Source organism: Oreochromis niloticus, linkage group LG2 (assembly GCF_001858045.2).
Source record: "Oreochromis niloticus isolate F11D_XX linkage group LG2, O_niloticus_UMD_NMBU, whole genome shotgun sequence".
Taxonomy (NCBI): Eukaryota; Metazoa; Chordata; class Actinopteri; order Cichliformes; family Cichlidae; genus Oreochromis; species Oreochromis niloticus.
The window spans coordinates 20,238,253-20,260,827 of record NC_031966.2 but is presented as its reverse complement, the minus strand read 5'-3'; the positions used below and the strand labels follow the sequence as shown (position 1 = coordinate 20,260,827).

The 22,575-nt window shown below is 42.5% G+C and overlaps 1 protein-coding gene and 1 non-coding gene across 2 annotated transcripts; one reads left to right on the top strand and one right to left on the bottom strand.

The window, feature by feature from the left end:
* Window positions 1–172: 172 nt before the first annotated feature.
* On the top strand, window positions 173–12,013 carry efemp2a (EGF containing fibulin extracellular matrix protein 2a). The gene is made up of 11 exons (XM_003444617.4): window positions 173–373; window positions 5,342–5,573; window positions 6,189–6,237; window positions 6,326–6,514; window positions 6,989–7,111; window positions 7,578–7,694; window positions 8,579–8,698; window positions 8,795–8,914; window positions 9,072–9,198; window positions 9,692–9,887; window positions 11,124–12,013. The coding sequence occupies exons 2-11, from the start codon at window positions 5,472–5,474 to the stop codon at window positions 11,295–11,297; spliced, it is 1,317 nt and encodes a 438-aa protein (XP_003444665.1). The 5' UTR covers window positions 173–373; window positions 5,342–5,471; the 3' UTR covers window positions 11,298–12,013.
* Window positions 12,014–12,973: 960 nt separating this feature from the next.
* trnak-cuu (transfer RNA lysine (anticodon CUU)) lies at window positions 12,974–13,046 on the bottom strand. Its single transcript has one exon. It is a non-coding gene; the product is annotated as a tRNA-Lys (tRNA).
* Window positions 13,047–22,575: the final 9,529 nt, after the last annotated feature.

Here is a 22,575-nt window from a genome sequence, read left to right as displayed (position 1 = left end):
ACGGATTTGGAATTTCGGTATTTGGGCCGCAGACCAGGAATTTGCATCCTGGGGGGTCAGGGAGAGGGGGTTTGGGGAGTGGAGGATGGCAGTGCAGGGGGCCAGAGGGGGGTAAGGGGGCTGTTCCTCTCTCCTCCCTTTCTCTCTCTCTCTCTCTTGCCTCTGCCTGTCTTGCTCACTCGCTCTCTCTCTCTCCCTCCCTTTCCATGTGCTCAGCTGCTCCAGCTGTCGGTCTCCCCACTCACTCTCTCTCTCAGGGTCATACAGGCAGGAGTTTAAGGGACCACTTCTGTACGCCAACTCGGCTGGGACGACCGCAGCCAGCAGGAGGACACACTGGTCAGACGGAGACTGAGAGACAGAAGATTCCTCTGTGAGTTTTCCTGTGTTTCTTTAGCCTCTTACACATATCTAAGAATGTCTGTTTGTTAAAGAGAGACTTGCTGGATGACTTACTATGTTTTGCTAGCATTTTAGGGAGAAGTAAGGGAGGTGAGATGTACCTCTTACCCACTTTTTCTAGTACAGGCCATACACGTCACACTTGCACCACTGCCCTGCTCTCTGCTCTGCTCTCCCAGCTGCACTTGGCTCCTTATGAGAGCCAAGATAACGTGGCTAACTCTGTCTGAGTAGTTTACTTCTTGGCTCTGACTGTAATATGGGGTTAGACAGGAAGAGAGGCAGTGAGTCACAGGGCACATATTATCGTACTGTAATATTGCAAAATCCTTCCGCCTCATCCCTCTTGTACAACGTTTAACGTCAGTGTCACAAGCTCAGTTTAGTCTCTAGGTGGGGGAAGCTCAAAATCTGAAACACAAACAGGTGCCAACATGTAGAAGAGTTCTCTAAACCTGGATGACCTCACAGTGCACAACTGCTGTTTCACTTTTTGTGCAATCAATTTCCTGCAGGTAAAAGCAGATGTTTCCACTTTAAGGTGGGGATTAGAAAAAAGCAAGCATGTCAAAGTTTTCTGAACTCTAACACAAAAGCATCACACGTTAGAGTTCAGGAGGAACATGTTTTACCTTGTGAGTGAGTTTCTCCTACAGGGCGTTATTTCTGTCTTTACCTGTGGAGCTTCCCGGAACAGAAGTCAGGCCGAGTGTGAGATGGAGACTCCCTGGTTGTGGATTTGCAGGTTCACTGCCACAACTGTAACAGAGCGCAGCTGGTGGAGCGCGCTGGGTCACCGTGTTCTCAGGCTGCTCCACGCACAGCCGAGCACAGCGACGCAAACTTTGTGTATACACTACAACAAGTGACCATCCTGGAGTCTAAACTGTGTGTGTGTGTGTGTGTGTGGTCCAGCTGTTGGTCTTTTTTTGGTTTCCATGTGGTCACTGATATAAGCCGCCTGACATTTTGCTTGTTAAGCTGTTCTGAATGTGTGAATTTAAAAATGGGTCAACCAGCAGTCCTGAAGCTGAGCCAAGCTCCAAATGAAACTAAGATTGCGCCTTCATAAAGTATCGATGATTTACTTTTTTGTATTTTTTATTTTTGTGGGGTAGTAAATGGTACACTTGTATAAAAGAGAAGCCCACCACAAGTTCCCAGAGTCCAAGATGACGTCTTCAGATGTCTCATTTTGCCTCACTAATAATCATATCCTGCTGAATATTTGGGTTACTTTCGTATTGACAGAAAAAAGCAGGGGAAACTGCATATTTGTGTAGTTGCTTTCACATTTTTGCTGGAAAGCGAGTCATGAAAATGCCTCCTGATTCATTTTCTATGGATTGACTCATCAGTTATTCAAATGGTGTATTTTCCCTGTCAGTGGTGGTCGAACGCAGACAATGAAGTTCTGTATCAGAGCCGCATTCTCTGACATCCTCCTACACATCCTCCAAAGGGATGGGAGGTTAGGGAAGAGGTGGCCGGAGGTCTGGCACCAGCTGTCCTCTTATGTGAACTGTGGGGGGTTTCCCAGAACCTGATACTCTGGGAACCACTGCAGTGGCAGGGCATCCCAGCTGAGAACTGGTGCCCACATCCTTGCCACGGGCATTCCAGAGGTCCGCCGCCACTTGATCTCCAGCAGCAGGAGGGAAACACCCATGCATCCTTGCTGCCCACACTGAGTAGCCAGTGAGTGACTGGACCCCAGGCTGATGGTCAGTTTGTTTTTGGGTGGTTTCGGGTCAAATTCTTGCTGGTTGTAAGTCACTGTTGGGCCAATTCAGAGAGATCACGCACTGCGGCCGTCTGATTGCGCGGTGGTATGCGCTACCGTCTGAGCTTACAGTGTGAGAGCATATTTTGCTGCTTTTCACCACTCAAAGGTCACGGTGATGTCATTCCTCGAGTATTTCAGGGTGTCCAAGTCACCCTGCGGCCTTCTGTTTGTCTCAGCCTGAAATAAAACAATAAGCAATGCCTGCAAATGTGGCCTCGGGAGTTTATATCAGAGCGTGAGTGTATGCACGTAGACAGGCAGTGATTATAACCTTCCTCCCTGTATTTTAACTGGAGCTCACTCACTTTGCAAACAACACTTGCTTAGGATTTTTTTATTACTTCAATTTGTCTGTTTAATTTTCCTGTCTTTTCGGTCTGGCGGAGATGGAACGGGCAACTTGTTTATGTTTAGGCTCAGCTTAAACACTTATAGCTTCTTTCAGGAACATTAACTGAAGGATGGTTGTGTCATTGCTGCCAGAGAGGCCCAATCCATCAATACCGAACCATGCAATATATATTTACCTTAAAAATACACTACATGGTACAGAACACTGTATTAAAGTAAAAATAGCAATATAGCAGTGTCAAAAAATATTCTACTATAGGAAAAGCCTGCAAGAGGTGCTAAAGTAACCGTCAACGTTAAGCTATAAAATGAAAAAAAGGAGAAAGTGTAAGGAAGGTAAAATAAAAGCAAAATGGGAAAACTGTCACCTGAAAGTGTATTTTTAAATGGGACTTTAAGCTGATCACTGACTCCTTTGCCTTTTGTCCCTGACTGTAAATATTGCCTCCTTTATTTAGTTTTTAACAGGGCCTCTGGGATGGGTAAAAGACCCCTTCTTTCCTGTGCACTCGGTACTAAGACTTCAAAGATGTCTTAAATAGTGGCCACAAAGACCCTTGTATTTTCATAATATATTGTAAACTTGATTAGTAGCGTTTTGAATAATTTTTTCTACAATAATCCAGGCAGATAAAATAGTGTTAATAACGGACTGTTTTATGTTCTGTATATTGTGTATTTGTCCTGAACAACAAAAAAGCCAGTTGAATTACTTGCTGCTAGCTTAATCTACAAGTATGTAACCAAGTCTAATGATAGATTTATGTTTTACATAGATCTAGGCAGGGTACACCATAGACAGGTACCCAAGTTGTTGCAGGGCAAATATAGTTTAGATTTTAAATCTATATCACAAAATAGCCATAGTAACTGAAGCTTTAAAATAAATGTAGTAAACTTTGTGCAGATCTTTTTACCCTGCACTGGTCCATTGGTTAGATTGAACCCTGTGACACTCTTCAGTCACAGGAAAAAAAATGTTTTTTTTTAATTGCACGACTCTGAAGTAGTCATCATCTATCAGTCTCTCACATCATTGTGGAGGTAATCTGTCCAACTCTTCTTTCATTCATGTACGGCTTGATTGTCAAAGAGTTTTGCATAAAGACTATTAAGGGCCCACCACAGGATTTCAGTCATGTATGACTGGTCCAGCGATTCTTTTCTTTTTCAGCTATTGTGTTGAAGATGTGCTGCTGTGCTTGGTTTCATTGTCCTGTTCCATGATCCAGTTTTAGCCCAGTTCTAGCGAGCAGATTGCCTTACATTTGACTGTGGAATAACTTGGTATACAGAGGAATTCACCGTCCACTCAGTGACTGCAGGGTGCCCAAGTCCAAATAATTACCCCTCCACCGCAGTGCTAGACAGTTACAGTTTGTGCTGCTATTCTGTCTTTGGCCAAACATCTCCACTTTGGGCTGACCTGTCCAAGGGACATTGTTCCAGAAGTCTTGTGGTTTGTTCAGAAGCAACTTTCAAACGTAAGCAATGGACATTTTTTTCTTTCCCTTCCAAACAAGCCATACTTGTTGAGTCTTTTTCTTACTGGACTGCCATGAACTTCAACATTTAACTGAGGCCTGAAATTTTTAAGTTTCTCTGACCACTGCACAGATTGAATTTGCTTCTCAAACTGGGTTAACACATCTAAATGCTTCAGACCAGCAAACTGCCAAAACATCTGCTTTTATAGAGGTGGTCACAGCTGCTGATGATCACCTAATCGAGTCCATTTCATTATCAGCTCCTGGCTGCTACTTAAACTCTTAATTCTGATAGAAGCAGTAAAAGTGTTTTATAAAGTTCTGTGAAAGCTTTCACAGAATAATAAAATAAATAATAAAAGTGTGATTGCACATACTTTTTTAAAAGAAGTTCAGTTGCTTTCTCTGCACAGCTTTGCATATACACCGAAACAGACTCACTTAGACATATAACAACATAACATGCCCTTTAATCCATAAAAATTCATAAAGTTTTATGAGCAATGTTTTTGTTAAATAAAGATTCATTTACCAAGTACAAATGTTCCCTCTGAAATGTAATTTAGCTGAAAGTGCCATAAAATTGGAAGTTACACAAGTAAAGAACCAAAAATTCTACCTAAGTGGAGCATTTAATGTGTTTGGTTATTTTGGCAAAGACAGATTCCCCCGTCCATTAAACAAGCACGAGTCTGATTCTGCAGAAAAGAAGTTTGGTAGGTGCAAACTAATGTAATCTGTGAGACTGAAGCAGCTGAGCAGGAGAGGCTTCTGTAAAAAAAAAATTGATGTTTTGACCTGTATTTATGTGGGCCCACCGATGCAGCGCTGATACACTGTAAACCGAACCTGTGGAGGCAGCGCTCAGCAGGACTGTCACCCTGCCGGCTGCCAGCGTGCAGACATAGAGAGCTTTCTGTGAGCAGCTAATATGAAAGTATTTCTGGGATGTTGACTCTGTTATTTTCAGCAGAAAGTTGGAGGACGTCACAGTGTTTATGTTCTTACCTGGCACAGAGATTCACTCCATTTATTCTCGCTGTGATCAAGGGGGAACTGTTTGGTTGTCAAACGGTGAACAGAGTCCAAGAAACGAACTGTTTGCATTCTGACTGACTTCTTAAAAATTGGCTCTGGTGCCTTTGCTTCCAGTTGATTTATCCATCTCAGCTGTGGGAACAGCTAACAGCACAGGAGAGTTTTGAGACTGAATCAAACCGTTTTTGTGATTTCTGAGTTTCGAATCTTGTCTTTTGATGTTTTTTTTTTCTTTTTCCCACTCCTTCTTTCCCTCTGTCTCTCTCTGTGAACACAGATACCACTGCTCTGCACATCACAAAGGCTCGTCTTCAGGGCACCGCTACCTGTCTGATTGTTGTGTGTGTGCGCGCTCGTGTGCATGCTCCAGTCCGATCTCCCAATCTCCCATCAAATAGTGCATTAGTATGCAGGGTGTTTGTGTGCCAATCTTGTGTGTGTGCATATGTGTGACTGTGCTCCTCCGCAGTGCGATTTCACAGCCACGTTCAGAAAGTGACACCTACACGGTAAGGATGGATGAATCTCTCTCCCTCTCCCTCTCCTACTCCTTTCTTTTTTATTAGCATCTCTTTTCCACACCTGTCACTTCGCATTACAGGTTTTGTGTTGAAATGCTGGCCTCCAATCCTCTCTCTGTTCTTTCTCATTGCCTCATCATCTTCTTGTTCAAAGTTCCACATAAATGTTTCCTTCTCAGGACTTCACAGTGTTCATTGCTGGGGTTAAATTTGGTTTTAATACCATGTTTCTTCAGGCCTCGGGTTTTTCTTTCCATGCAGGTTACAGCAGCATTTTTCCCTTGAATGATAATGACCCTTTTTCCAAACATTGGCCTTAAATACTTTTTTTTGTTTTTTAGGGTGACATTTTGCTTTAGGAAAGTAGTTTACATGTCACAAATCCTCTAACAGAAGCAGGCTTCTTGTCTTTTTGGCTTAGCAGAGGAAACAAGTTTCTCTATCCTCCCCTTTTTCTTTTCTTTTTTTTTTTACATGTCTCACTACTGGGAAATTTATTATGTATTATGAATACATTATGCAACTACTTGGCACATGGGGGATGTTCACATCTTTCTTTCCATCATTTTCTCACACACGCGCTGTGTCTGCTGGGTTTTGCAGGAATGCACAGATGGGTATCATTGGGATCCTCAGACTGAGCACTGCAAAGGTAAGGCTATGTTGAATCAAGTAACACCTTGCTTCTCCTCTTGCTTCTCAAATCTTGCCCTGTGTTTTACATTTCTATTTCCCATCAGACATAAACGAGTGTGAGACCATTCCTGATGCCTGCAAGGGGGAAATGAAGTGCTTCAACCACTATGGAGGCTACCTGTGCCTTCCCCGCTCTGCGTCACTCATCCCTGCTCCAGAGCCTCCTATTACACCCGCTCAGCCCTTAAACCCATGCCCTCTAGGCTACGAGCCTCAGGGAAACAGCTGTGTGGGTGGGTGTCTGGTTTGTGGGTCTGGGGGTTGGAGGTGGACAGGTGGCCGCAGGATGAGTGATCGTTAAACGTTTTTGTGTGTGTGGTTGTGTAAACTTATTGTTGGCGGCCACAGATTGTGAGGGACAGGTGGCTGTAACAGGTGTTAGGACTGGAGGCAGCATGTGGGTGCAATCTGTGTGGGTGTGAGTGAGCATGAGTCCGCGGGAGGCAGACAGTGCAGGAATTTGGAGGATTTCACACGAGGACAGCTGCTGTGTTTTAAGACTTGTAGCGAGAAAGTGGCCTGCATGACACAGCAAACATGACTCAACATGATGTTCTCAGCTGCTGGGTGCAAGTGAGGGGAACGTAGTGGCCAGTGGCGTGTAACACTCACACTGTATATGTCAGTCATGCTGCATGATGCTGTGTTCGCTCACAATAACAGCATATTAAACGTGTACCTTTGTATCGCCTCACCCACAAACACAGACATCGATGAGTGCGAGAGACACGAGCACGACTGCCAACCCAGCCAGGAGTGCATCAACTCGGTGGGCGCCTTCACCTGCCAGTGTCCGGACGGATACCGGAAAGTCGGCACAGAGTGCGTTGGTGAGATATTTTGAATTTCACCTTTAATTGGTGTAATTAAGCTTAACTGGGCTATTATGCGTTTCTTTATTTTCTCTCATATATACAATGGTGGATTTGAGCCTCAAATAATGAAGTCTGCATACATAAAAGTGTGAGCCAAGAAGTCAGACTTCAGACTGCTCTAAATGCCCAGTTTCCAACTGTTTTTTCTCCTCTTCTGGGAGCAAATGGCAGCTCAGCAAAGACCTCCTTATATGGAAATAAGGCGAGGCTTACAAGCACTGTGTTAACAGCCCATGGCCCTTTGAAACAGACAGAAATAAATAACAATTTGTTTGAACTGTGAATCATTCAAAGCTACTCGAGTCGCAGAGTACGAATATGAAGCTGGAAAAGAGCATCATAGCCCCCCCTCTGTGGCAATCTGCCCAAAAATCTTTAGAAATGTAAATCTTGTTCTTAATAACTCTTGTTTGTCTCGCAGATATTGATGAGTGCAGGTACAGGTACTGCCAGCATCGCTGTGTCAACGTGCCCGGCTCCTTCTCTTGTCAGTGTGAACCTGGTTTCCAGCTGGCAGGAAACAATCGATCTTGCATTGGTGAGTTTTAAGAGTACAGCAGTGTGAGTAGCAATCCTGCATTTCTAATATTGCCTAAAAAAACTCTGAAATAATAACAATTTAAAGTAAAAGTATGTCAGGTTAACATCAAGAATTGTAATAGTTGATGTGTAATGATGTCAGTTTTTGGATGTTTTGCTTGCAAATGTATATTGCTGCCTCCCTCTCTCGGTATCACTCCCCATTACTTCTTGTTAATGCTGCAGTTAATTTAAACTTCTTTATATTTGTTTGGCAGTTTAATAAGACATTTTCTAAAAGAATTAGGGCTTCAATAAAACAATTAATTACATTAGTTGCATAGTTTTTGCCAAATAAGTTGCCTATTCTGTAAAAAAAGGCCCCCAAACTATATGTGAGTACAGCTGTCACAGCTACTTTCAAAAGTATACAGACAAAACATCTGCACCCAGCTTTTAGCTAGAAAGTAAAGCTCTTAAAAGCTTGAGTGAAACGTTCAATATTCATGATGAAATGAGTAGTTATTAAAGTTAAGTTGGAATTGTTTATTGAGGCTTTGACCTCGGGAAAACTCAGCTGATCTCCTTCTTCTTCATCAAATCCATGTGAGTTAAATTTGATGGGATTTGAATTACATCATTAGCTTATAACTCCACAACTGTCACTACATAATAAATCATGTTGTTCAAGTTTAATCGGTGCTTTGATTTCCAGAAGTTCATGACATCACCTTTTTCCACCAGATCCGCTCTTACATTAAAAATAAAACTGGAAAACTGCATGTTCAACTTGGACCTGTACACACTGACATGAGCACAGAGTTTGGGGTTTTTAACTTTATTAAAATCCTTTGATCCAGAGCCTACAACAGACCTCAGATTCTCCGCTTTTCCTCTTTTCAGATGTGAATGAATGTGAGATGGGTGCCCCCTGCTCGCAGAGATGCTACAACACATACGGCACTTTCCTCTGTCGCTGTGATCAGGGCTACGAGCTCGGGCCCGATGGCTTTGAATGTAAAGGTAATGAGGGATAAAAGGAGTAACAGTGATAGTGCACGCTTATCCCGCACGCTTATTGATCGACAATTAATAAAACCCAACCTTGTGAATCGTCAGACATCGATGAGTGCAGCTACTCCAGTTACCTGTGCCAGTACCAGTGTGTCAACGAACCAGGGAAGTTCTCCTGCGTGTGCCCAGAGGGATACCGACTGCTGGGCACCAGAATGTGTCAGGGTGAGCGCGCCCGCCTCCATTTCCTCCTGAAACTAACACCTTCCCCTCTGTGCTCTCAGAGTCACAAATGGTGCACTGAGTCAATGCCTATTCATCCTTGTTCTCGTGCCCCTGTCTGCTGTTCAGCGAAACATCACAAGCTGTTTGCTCGCTTTAGATATAAACGAATGTGAAACGGGAGAACACGAGTGTACGGAGACGCAGAACTGCGTGAACATCCACGGACGATACCAGTGTGTGGACAAGAACAGCTGCCAGGAACCTTACATCCAAGTGTCTGACAAGTGAGTGACACTTCGTGAAAGCTTCTGTGTGCGTACACGAACACGCACCTCCACACACCTTTTCTCAATTACTCAAATATGTGCTGGCCATCGGCTCCGAGTATAATCAGCCCCTGTGCTGAGTTTGGCTCAAACTCTAAGATTACCCCAATTACTTTTTCCACGTATGAGTCCAACTTTTCAACCTTTTCGTTTGAATGTGTTCCAGTGCAATAAGAAAACCATTACATCTGTGAACAAGTGCTGGCTCGGGAACAGGTGTGGGTCACTATTAACATATCCCTGAAGATTTAGTAGTATAAAATGATTTTTAGAAAAACATGAAGGAAAAAATGGTCACTGTTCAATATTTGTTTAGGTTTTTCCTCTCAGTCATACTACTCCCTCTGCTGGCTGGTTTTCTAACTGCCCATGATGTTTTCCTACTACTAACGCACAACTGTTCTCTTAAATTTAACCGTTTGTTCCTCTGTGTGTGCATTTGTACATCCAGCCGCTGCGTGTGCCCCGTCAGCAACCCCGCCTGTCGAGAGCTGCCTTTCTCCATCGTGCACCGCTACATGAGCATCACCTCCGAGCGCTCCGTCCCCTCGGACATCTTCCAGATTCAGGCTACCAGCGTCTCTGCGAGAGCTTACAACACCTTCCGCATCCGCTCCGGTGACGAAAACGGAGACTTTTACATCAGGGTGAGGAGAGTGGGATCCTGTAATCACAACACCAGATGTCTTTAGGTCTAAATACAAACTTCAGACTGGTAATAAAAATAATAATAATAACAGTAACAGTTGCAATGCACTTCACAGTTTGAATAAAACCACACTTGAAAAATAAGTTTACATGTTCCAGCACACAGGGTAAACATATGGTTTCATATTTATTCCCATATACACAGTTTTATCCATAACCAAAAATAATGATTAAAGAAAACCTATCCTATCAAAATAAATGTTCAATAGTTGTTTAAAACAAACCACTGAATCAGCTGAAACAGTTAAGACCCTGATCACATGATTGGAGAGGCTGACCTCAATAAATGAGTTATATACCCAGGAGCCTGGACATGTAGAGTTTTTAAGCTATTAGTACAATTTTAAAAGGCAAGACTCACTTATTTTAAATCTCGTATGTGTTTGACATTGAATATTTGTATTCCTCTGCACATGTCCATCATCTCAGCCTTGCCTATTTAACTTTGTCTCCAAACTGCTCAACCTGAGCTGTCCCTCTGATGAGCTCATTTCTAATCCTGTCCAGTCTGGTAACCCCCATCAAAAAACTCAACATATTTAGCTCTTCCTTGTCTATTTTGGTCAGTGCCACCATCTCCAAACCATATCATATATCAGGTCTCACTACCGTCCATTGCAAAATAGTTGTCTTATCAAGTAAAACTTGATAAGAAATGTAATGTTGGGTGTTTTATCAGCCCTTAGCTGCCCCCAACAATGCCCACACACCCACTAAAATCTCTGAAACCTCCTCCACGGACACACAAAACAAAGGTACGATAAGTAACCTTATCTCACATTGTTTTGACTTTTATGAGCACACGTGGTTCGTTACACATATTTCTTCTTTATTTTTCTGCTTGGACTTCTTAACGTGCAGCCCGTGTTCAGCTTTTCCCTCACTCGTCTAGTTTTCTAGCTCCTGTTTAGGGCAAAAATGACTCTATTACCATTTTTATTGGTACATGTACTTTGGTAAGCGCAGCCCAATGTCAGCCTGAGGAGAATTTTAATCAGCTGGAATAAATGAAAAACATCTGTGTGGATGTGCAGATTCTTGAAAAAAAAAAGAAGCTCACCTCATATAGAGGTGATAAGACGTTTCAAATGAAGACACTTTGACATGTGACAGTGAGAAGAGCACCAGTGTAAATGCCACTCTGCTTTAACACTATTATTTTCTGTCTTCCCCAGCAAATCAATAACATCAGTGCCATGCTGGTGCTGGCCCGTGCCGTGTCAGGGCCCAGAGAGTACACGTTGGACCTGGAGATGGTGTCCATTAACCCTCTGGTCAACTACCAGAACAACTATCAGACAAGCTCCGCCCTCAGACTCTCCATCTACGTCGGGCCGTACACCTTTTAAAGAAGAAGAGCTGGAGGGGACACAGAGAGCGAGACACAGACACAAACAAGGAAAAAGAAGCTGTAAAACACAAGTGGTGGATGCAGTTCAACCAGTCACTGTGATGTTAAACTAATAGCTTTTTATACTGTGTTGTCCAAAGAGAGTGACAGTTTTCTGTCTGCCCTCACTATGCGTAAAAATATACATGCAGTACCCTATGCAAACACATCGTAGCAATGCAGCAATGTCTCACAGATAAACAGCAGCCTTAAAATAATTAGTCCTGTCAAAGTCGTTCCCCGTTTTCCTGTTATCATGTTTACGGTTATTCAGTCATTCGTGTAGAAAAGAGGGTTTTTTTCTGCGTTCGTGGCGATAACGAATCTGTGTGACATATTTTCTGTCTGCCTTCAGGTGGAATGATTCACGCCCAGCGTCACCAGATTTATCTGTTTCACAGTTTACACCCTTATCTTCCTCTGTTTGTCACTTTATTCTTGTCAGCCCTGTTTCCTGTTGACAGACGTGATTCAGTAACCACTCACATCAGACCTCAGCACCCACGCTCCTCCTTCGCCCGCCGCTGTTCATTTCCCAATGAAATCTCCGCCACTGTTGTTCCTGAGTTCGTCACGTTGCTGTTTGTGTTGTACTTTTTTTTTTAATTTTAAATTTTTGTTTTTAAGATTTGAACCTAAATAAAACAATAAACCCTTTCAACCACGTGTCAAGAACTAAATACAGTTTCTTTATTTTAGGTCTCTGTGGAATTTCTAACACGCTTAGAGAGCTGAAACAAGTAGTCGGTTTTCTGATAAATTAATTGGTGAGGGTTCGTTTAATCTTTCATATATTATATAATGGAATATGTTTGGAGCGCCATAAAATTAAGGAGTGGTCAGCAGATCATAAATATTAGAAAACCTCATATTCTCTGACAAGCATAGTGTAGCACTGGGAAATTGCTTTGTACTTCTTTATTGAAGCCCAGACTAACCCGTTAATCCTGATCTATCAATTCTTTTTCTTTTAAAACAAAAGAAAAACTCTTTTTAAGGAATAAACCTGACCGTTGTGTCACTTGTTGAGTTGCCACTGGTGGAAAAACCACTATTACCATTGAGTGTTTTCCATCCTTCAGTTTCAAAAAGCTGTAATGAGCCTGTTACTCCACAGACTGCCTGTCTACATCAAATAATTTATAGTTTTTGTTTTTATCAGCCTGAAACGCCCATGATGCTCTTATTATTTCTTGTCTGGGTTCAACACAAACATATAAACTTTCTATTCAGTGATAAGAATCGGATTAATAAAACTCATCCAACAACTTTTAAGCTCTTTATGACCAAATATGTACCATATCCCCCACTACAAATGACCAAATGATCTCAGCCCTGCCTCTATCTACAGCCTGCTCTCTAATGCACTCTTTTTAAATCCTGCCTGATATAAATGGGAAACATTAAACTTAGCAGGTCTCATTGTCATCTTGAGAAAGTCCCTTTCGTTTTTACTGCTAGCCTCTACTTCTTTTGTGTACTGTTACTTTTCAAGCTCAGCCGCTTTCATTGCTCCTTTCATTTTCACAATGAGACCTGTTTTACTGTGGCCACATTCCTGTGGTGTTGAGGACATACATTCACGTTTCCAGGCTCTTTTCTACTCTCACCGTGTCAGTTGTGTCAAAATGGGAACGCCCAACGTGGGGCTCGAACCCACGACCCTGAGATTAAGAGTCTCATGCTCTACCGACTGAGCTAGCCGGGCTTACAAACACTCAAACAGATAGCCATTTTGGCTGTAGTGGCCCAACAAAAATCTAGTTAACCTAACTAATTAGCACATTTTATTCACAGCAGACAAATTCCTAAAGAAAATGCATAAATAACAATTACGAGAAGTAAATTAAAGAAAGTCACCCGTTGTACAGAAGAAAGGACCCAGTCACAAAGACCATAATAGTTTTCTGTGCCATGCTGTGAACCCGTTTTTTCTGCTAACATGGTGAGAATGCACTTGCTGCCACCCTCACGTGGCCACTAGAGGAACTGCAGTTGTTTGTACTTAAATGCTTGGAAGTTTCTGCTTATCATCAAACAAATGAGATGCTTCACTGGACTGACTGATTGGTATGTCTGCCTAACTGACCCTCCTTCTATAAACAGCACTGCAGTGTCTACCCAGGACCGTCTCCCGCACAGTGGGGAGTGTCTTTAAGCTGACATTTAATTGCACTTTCCCACAAACAAAGAAACCGCAGCCGAGTTTTATAGCCGTGCTGTATCTGCCTGCTCTGATCATGGCTGAGCAGCTGACGTGCTGCTTCATCTATATGACCTGTAGAGTTCATCCTCCCTCTTTTAGCCTTACAGACTCTTGCTAGTTGGATCAGAAACTTTTAGACATTGCTCTCTGACCTAATGCACCTTTAAAATGTCCTTCAACCCTACTCTTACCTGAAGCAAAGACCGGCACTCCAACCTAAATTATCTAGTTGCACCAGTCCCACTCTATCCCTCTGTCTGCCCCGTGACCTTTCACAGCAAAGGAAAAAATGATCTGATTTTGTATGTCAGGCACTATATGAGTGCAGGCAAGTCTACAGGGTTGTCTCAAAAACTGCTGTTTTGCTGAGTTGGCCCACGACAGCGAGAACAACTCACACAGTGTGCTCAAACGTCCCGGAACCACCTCCTCTTTACCTGCACCCACACACTCAGCACGAGCCTCCCAAGAAAGAGATGTACAGAATGTGCTCCTGTTTTCAACATCATGGCAGCTTTCAGCAGGCTCTCCAAAACAAACTCAGTGATGAAAGACAGAGAAACTGCTCTCCCTTTTTGTTACATTCATTAATGATATGGATATTCCCTATAACTGCACAAAGAAGAGGCAGTTGCATTTCATATGCGCCTCCTAACATCCTCAGGACCTCCAGCCGTGTTTTAGTCAAACACCACTGGAGCTCTGCTGCATCTGCTCCATTTTTACTGTCACAGCAACTTCACTGGAGCAGTAACTGATTCTCCTGACCCACAAAAAAAAAGAAAAAAACTGAGGAAAAACAGACAGAGAGAGGGAGAAAAGGGAGCGAGAGAGAGGGGGAAGCCCTTATTTCACAGTCCACTGCTGTTTTCTCCGCCCAGTCCTACACACAAACACACTCACACACCGAAACACCACGCACACCTCCCATCTGTTCTCAGTGTGGGGGGCGGGGGGGCGGAGAAGGAGGAGGAAGATGGGAGGGAGATGGGGGGGTGATGATGACTCACCCACTGCCCTGTTTTACGTAATCGGAGCAGACAGGATTAAGCCACCAGGGGGCAGCAGATCCTGCAGATATCTTCTGCAGCAGGCCAAGAATAGCAACAACCAGAGGAGACAGTGCTTGGTTTTATAACCTAATTGACTATCGGGCCTACATTTTCTCCAATTTTCCACGACTCATGGACCTGTAGGAGGAACAACTGATGGGAACTTTGTCTACTTTTCTCAAATAATGTACTGTACAGCAACTTAGAAGCTCATTTCCCCCCCCTTTGTATAACTTGACATCATGTGATGGAGAACAAACATGAGTCTGGTGATGGTGTTAAAGAGTGCAGCAGAGTAGGAGGTGTGTGTGTGTGTGTGTGTGTGTGTGTGTGCTCACTTAAGGGGAGAGTAGCCCTGGCATTTCCTGTTGGCATTCACGCAGAAATAGACCCTGACAGGGGCAGGAATTTCTCAGCAGGACTGGGGTTCAGTGGGTAAGCCGGCCTCTGGGCTTCACCCGCAAAATTTTACTGAGCGTGTCACATATCTGCAATAAAGAGAAGGTTCATAAATGACTACAAATAGGTGCAAAACAGCCACAAGGGGTGCAAAATGCCCACAGAGACACCCAAGAGACCATAAAGTAATACAAAATAACCAAGAAATGATCCCATATGACAAGAAATGATCTCAACTAACAGAGGGTGAAAATTGGGTTAAAGTAGATGAAAGATGACAGCAAAGAGACCAAGAAGACAAAGACATAGACGGAGCTAAAAGAGGCCCAAACGATGAAGACGGTGATTAGAATGAAGCACAAACGTCTGGGATGGTGTAGATGGTGTAGCAAGGTCTTGTGTACGTCTCATAATCCATATTTGCGGGGTGTAATGGTTCAAAGGATCCACAGGAGAGTGCGTGAGTAGATTTGTGCGTGCATCCAGCATGTATTTATGTTTATGTGATTATATATATGTGTGAGTGCTGTGAGTGCAAGGTGTGGGTGTTTACATAGGAGAGCATGTGTTTGAGAGTGTCAGTGCCCACACAGATGAGGGGGAGGAGTGTTTGGGGTGGCAGAGGGGAGTGCTGGAGCGTTTGGGCCTCAGTTTTTTTGGCTCCATGGCTGGAGTATGATCTCATTTCTGGGCAAGCCGTGCCCCGTAGGCCGCAGTGGGGGAATGGCGTGGGTGCGGAAGCTCAGAACTGAAGCTTCATGTGGTGGTACCAACCACTTCAACGCAATGGAACAAGCATGGCCGACAGAAATGATATCTTTCCATGTCGTACAATCATGCTCTGTTCCTCAATTTGAGACATGTTGCCATGATGGAGGAGCAATCTTTTCCCCTTTGATCTCCTCCTGTTGCATTACAAAAAGCTCTCAAAGCCTCCCCCTCCACTACACTACAATGCAGGTATTATATTTATGAATGAAAGAGCGAGGTGGAGTGTCATTTCCCTCCACCCACAACCCCGAACACTGAATGAGTTCATTAATGAAAAGAGCGGGGAGCGAAATCTGCAGGACATGAAAAACAGGATGCACAGTACAAGGAGGGCTGAGTGATTAGAGAGTGTAAATTAGTGAGGGCATGAGGCAGGAAATGGCTCTCTCCTCTGGATATTTGCATGGAGTATATATAGATATATGGAGAAGGGTGATCAGCGGGGGAGGGCAATTATGAAATACAACATAAACAATAGCATGAAGGACTAATTTAAAAAAACAAAAAAACAAGACATGGCTCTGACTCTGGATACTGCCATTTACAGACAGGTTATAAATCAGACAGTGTTTTGTTCCACAAACAACACAGGTTCATAAACAGAGTGCATTAATGCACTAATGTATTGCATTTTTAGGTGCAATCAAACATCTCTGATTGGAAATAAAAACATAAAGCCTAAAGATGGACTTAAACTAAGTGCAGTCATTGCATCACTAATAATATTGCGGGCTGTGTACAGCAGGAAAGATAGCAGAGTAGATCAGCTAATTTGCAAGGAATAAAACTACAGCATTAAAGGGGAAAAAAACTAATTTCAAGTTTCATCCTTTTATTTTTGGGCTCTACTAGTGTAGCTTTGCATGATTAAAAGTAAGAAGAAAAAAAGATCTTTGCTTATCTTATAGCAGGCCCTGGTACATCTCCTTAGTTCATCCACTGTGTTAGCTCCTCTCCCTTTTTAAAACCACCTTCTCTTTGAGGTAACTTACTTCTGAGTGGCTGGCTGTCAAAAACAGAAGGCTTGAATAGGAGTTGGGTGGAGCTCGGTCACACAAGCCCAACCTCCCAGAGGGGTATAGTTAATTTTAGATGTTTTGGTACATTTAGACAATGCACATTAGTGAACAAGACAGAAAAACTCTGGACCTGTGTAGGTACCTGAAACAGCCGGATTAAGGAAATCTGCCTTCAGTAACATCATGCAAAGCCAACAGTAGATAGTCTGACAGTCTGGAATTGAGCATTTAGAGCAGTTAAAGCTTTAAATCCACTGGCTGGCTAGGACCGGAGTTTGTATGTTCTTCCTGTGTCCACATGGGTTCTCTCCCAGTATCCTTCCTCTCATAACGCATAGAGGTTAAGTTAATTAGTGATTAAGTGGTTAGCCCTGCAATAGACTGGTGGCCTGTGTAGGATGTACCCTGCCTCTTACGCTATATAACAGCTATGATAAGCTCCAGCGCAACTGTGACCTTGAATTAGATAAGTGGAAGAACATGGGTAGATAATTTCAGCATTTATTTTGTAACTGTATATATGTGACAGAAAATAAGCAAATATGTAATAGATCCTTTTTAGAAATAGTAAACACATATATTGCATGCCAAACTGGTGTGAGGTTTATCAGTAGTTTATTTATTGTTCATAAAAACTGAGAATTAAATTATAAGTTGTGCATTATGGTGTGAATAATACTATTTCAGTAGATTGTATTATGGTGACATAGTGGGGTGGGGGTAGAAACACTTATTAGCAATGACCAGATATTCTAATACCTCTCTAAAATAATTACCTGAACATTAACCCTTCACAATAAGAGCTTTGAGGCTCTGAAGAATTCTTCCTTTTAATATATGATAGTAACTCTTAAATTTAATTTATTAATTTAATTACTTATTAAAACAACAAAATAGTAAAAGAAAATTAGAATAGACATTATAGTTTGACATTGTCATTATAGTATACGCTTGCTTTCCCTACCTTTCCTTGGGCCTATCTGTTCAATGGTAATTCGTTGTCTTCTAGTTTTTTTTTTACTATATATAAAAACTTTATTTAACAAACTACTTTTTTTCATACTCTCAAAGATTTTGTGCTTAATTTCTCTTTTATTTCCTGCAAATATATTTTAAAGTGCTTTTAAAGACGATCTGACTCTTTGTTAGGTGCACCTGTTCAACTGCTTGTTACTGAAAATATCTAATCAACATCTAATCATATGGTAATTTAATGAATTTAGGTATGCAGACGTATTTTAGACGACCTGCTGATGTTCCAACTGAGTATCAGAATGGAAGAGATGGGTGATTTAAGCGACTCGGGTGCTTTACAACACAATCATTGCTAGGGTTTACAGAGAATGGTCCGAAAAAGAGAAAATATCCAGTGAGCAGAAATACTCTGGTTGAAAAAGTTTTGGTAATCCTAGAGGTGAGAGGAGAATGGCCTTTCTATCTGCTTGGCAACAGTAACTTAAGCACTCGATACAGCCAAGGTATGCAGAAGAGCAATTGTGAACACATCAGGTCGAACTATACTGGCATCACGGTGGCGCAGTGATAAGCACTGTTGCATCACTGCACGAAGATCCTGAGTTTGACTTCACCGTCTGGCTGGGGCCAGAGGTTTGCCCTGTGTTTGTGTGGATTCTGGTTTGAACCCACAGTGCAAAGACATGCAGAATAGAACGGACTGATGTGCTACAGCAGCACACTGGGTGCCGCTCCTGTCTCCTAAGAACTGTAAACTGAGGCTACTATTCCAAACCTGCTCAGATGAGTTTTCATTTCTGCTGCGATATTTGGCATAAACTCCATCCTCCCTTGTATCAATGGTTCAGGCATGTGGTAGTGTTGTAGGGGATATTGGCACTCTTTGCGTCCCTCAGCACCAGCTGAGCATTGTTTAAATACCACAGCCTGCCTGAGTATTGTTGCTGACCATGTCTATCACTTTATGATCACAGTATACCCACCTTCTGATGGCTGCTCGCACCAGGATAACTCGTTATGTCACAAAGCTCAAATCATCTCAAACTGACTCCCTGAAAATGACATGTGACTTTACTCAAATGTCCTCCACAGTCAGCAAATCTAAATACATACAATTAAGATCTGCAAGGCGTACCCACTGAAGTGTCTGCTGACTGTATTTGTCCACGGCTACCCTATTTTCTAATCTAGTGTTTTTCTGTTATTCAGTGGGATATTCTTCTGTGTAAAACTGATCATTAGAGCAGATTTGATTCAATGTTATAAGACAGGAGCTTACATGTAAAACGCTCCAAACTGTCATCCTGTAATACAACAAGAGTCACTTCTTATTAGCTCTGGAAATAATTATCTTATCAGTCTGGTCTAATTACAGGTTCAATTGCTGGGTTTGTTCACTGCCTGGGGTCAATGCAATCTCCCGCGAACACCCTGGGAATTCAGAGCGGGGTATAGCAGCGAGCAGGATATTGGGTCACGTGTCAGTGATTAACAACAGTGTTAATTAAAAATATGACTGTTCAGGAGTCTGCACACACATAGTGCGCTGTGAGGGAAAACCATGCTGCGATACAGGTGCAAACAAGAACACAGAGCCCTGTTCAGAAGCACGCAGACAACTTCTTCCATGGTTCACCAAATAAAACTTCACCAAATAGTTGAGCTGTTCGATTACATGAGAGCAGCGGAGATAGATTTATACAAGGCTCCAAGCGAGACCCGTGTCTACTTTACTTCCAGTTTCTTTACTCATTGCGTAAATGTGGTTACCAAGAGACGTGTTGCTATGGGTGTGTGGGTGTAGAGCGGCAAAAGGGACCGATGCTGAAAAGACATTCAGCCCTGAGAAAAATAACAGAGAAGAAAAAAATGAAAGGTATGTGAACTGCAGGAAACAGAAGGCTGGAGAGAGTTTCTGTGAATCACAAAACACAAACTGACTGTGAAAGAGATACTTGGGCAGCTGCTGGGGCGCTAAAAAACAACTCAGTATGAACTCACCAGAGTACTTGAATAGTTACTTTTCAAAAACATACGGTGTGTGAATAAACTATGATCTATAGATCGATTTTTTAAAATAGATTTTACACTCTGGCTGTGTGTAAAGTTGTAGAAATTAGCCTTGATTTTGCAAACGGTAACACAAACTTATCCATCGCAACCACCGGGGTTTACAAAAATAAAGGTTTCATTAACAGACAAATTATCCTGTTGATAAGGAAATAATAAATAGAGGATGAGGCCCACATGTTCTCAAGATCTCAAGTGCTGCCAGACAAATTATGCACCACCCACTGCAGGGTTAGTGGTGATGCAGAGGGAAGTATCGTCTGTGCTAATACCTCTACTCAAGCTAATTTGACCTTTGCTTGTTCTAATGGAGTAAAAGACCAGAGTACTTTGTCCACCGTTGGATTTTAATCAAGTGTTACCGTCACAATGTAAAGATCCCAGGAAGAAGCTGCTGGATGGCTGTAGATGATGGGATTTCTACAGTCAAACTAATCTTGGTTTTAGCACCTGTATAAACAAACTAGGGTATCAAAAGTAAAGGTTATTTGATCCACAGCCCCCCGTCTACACTGGCACATTGTTACAGACACCACTTATCTATTCATTTCCTCAACCAGCATCACACAGCTGTTGCAGATTTGTCAGTCGCACATTCACGGCATGAATCATGAATCAAGTTACATCTTCCACTCCACCACATCCCAAAGGTGCTCCATTGAATGGAAATTTGGTGTATGTGGAGGCCATCTGAGTACAGTTAGCTTGTGGTCACGTTCATGAAACCAGTTAGAGATGATTTGAGCTTTGCGACATGGGCACGTCCGTAACGATATTCAGGCAGATTGTGGTGTGTAAACAATGCTCACTTGGTGCTAAGCGGGGTGAAGTGCCCTTTAAGATTTGAAGTGTTGAGCATTCATAGATGCTCTTCAGCCCACCCTGGTTGTCATGAGTTGTTGTTTGAGTTACTGATGCCTTTCTATCAGCTTGACGCAGTTTGACCATTCTCCTCTGACCTCTGACATCAACAAGGTATTTTCACCCAGAGAACTGCAGCTCACTGGATATTTTCTTTTCTCAGACTATTCTGTGTAAATGCTACAGATGGTTGTGATGAAAAATAGCAGTAGAACAGCAGTTTTTGAAATATTCAGTTAGTTTCCAGTGATTGCTAGTCAATCACTACAGACCTCCTAACATCATGTGGCCTTCAGATTAGTTCAACAACATAGCGTAGAAAGCTTCATGAAATGGGTTTCCATGGTTGAGCAGCTGCATTCAAAATTCCCACAAACACATTCCTAATATGATGGGCTGACATCATATTAAACCCTATGAATTAAGAATGGGATTTCACTCCAGCTCATACGTGTGTAAAAGCACACAGGCAAATACTTTTGGTAACATAGTGTATTAGTGAGACAATTAAATTAATATGCGCCGAAAGGCACAAAAAATATTGACAATATTGAAAGACTCTCTGCGACGACTGGACTTAGCAGACAGCATCAGCTACAGCTGTATGTGTCCTTTCCTACCATCAGTGAAAGTGGCTATGCCTCTAACTTTAAGCTTTAACCAAATCTGTTCTAAAAGTGGAGTCTAGGGGAGACTGACTTGTTCATGAAGCAAACTCAAGTGATCACAAGAGGGACTTCCATTTTTTGCTCTCTTGAGTCCCAAAGGTTGCTGCTTGGTAGAACACGATATGCAACATTTTAATCTATAAAAGCCACTCGTAGTGTAAACACATGGATATTTCCAGCTGAATTATTGTGCTGTAAAATATGTTAATACTTTATTAAAACACAAGTGTATTACAGTAAATATATTTAGGTACGTCCCAACACTGCCCACGGGATCCATTACATGTGCTCACAAACAGTAAACCTAAACCTAAAATAGATAAAAATCCCTCTGGCCGGTAAAAGCACGACAAACCACTAATATCCACAAGAATCAGGCCATTAAGAGACCACAATATTGCAATTATTTTTTTCTGAGCCTGATTTTTAATAGGCGTTTCTGATTTAGTGTTACAATAATACAAATATAATAATAACATCCTGTAAAAGGCTTGCCTGTAACCTGCTAACTGTTTCCTAGCTTGTTGACCCCCACAGAGGTCTTGTTTGTGAGTTAATGTATTTTTGGAGCGCTATAGTTAGCTGATAGTAATTGACCCTATCCATTCACGAATCAGTACAGAATGAATGGGTCTGTATTGGATAACAGGGAGGGATTAAAAAAAAGAAGTTATGTGAGAATAGTTATTTGATTGGTATCAAAACAGTGGGACAATGCAGATATATTTTGAGCTGCTCTGCACAAGGACAGGGATTGAAAGGAGGAAGGGTGGACTGAGACTAAGAAAAGCATGCATTCAATCTGCTCCTTCCTCACTGCCTACAACCCACTCTCTGCTTTTGTTATGCAACAACTCGATCTATAGGCACATCTCCAACATACGTCCAGGTGAGATACATTAAAATGAACTCTTTGGCTGACACCAGATGGAAAAAGCGTCCGTGTGTGATGTCCGCCGTCTTTGTCTTTTTTGTCCGGCTTTATCTGCGCTTGACCTTTTGCCTGAAAAAAAAAAGCGGCTGAGAGGTAATGGAGAGGAGCAGGACACAGAGGAGCGAGGGGAAGGCAGAGAGGGAGTCTCAATGAAAGCTCTGCTGCTCGGAGGTCTCTCGTGATGTAACACATCTACATCATGTCGCCATGGCAACCCCGCATCAGCACCAACTGGCTGTGGGGAGGAAGAGCCAGTGTCTGTGCTGGTATGTTACAGTACGG

Bases quoted from the DNA above. Each gene is read 5' to 3' on its own strand.
- efemp2a (XM_003444617.4), top strand. From the start codon at position 5,472: ATGCAGGGTGTTTGTGTGCCAATCTTGTGTGTGTGCATATGTGTGACT. The intron at 7,695-8,578 runs GTGAGTTTTAAG...TCCTCTTTTCAG, and splicing joins AAACAATCGATCTTGCATTG to ATGTGAATGAATGTGAGATG. The intron at 8,915-9,071 runs GTGAGCGCGCCC...TGCTCGCTTTAG, and splicing joins GGGCACCAGAATGTGTCAGG to ATATAAACGAATGTGAAACG.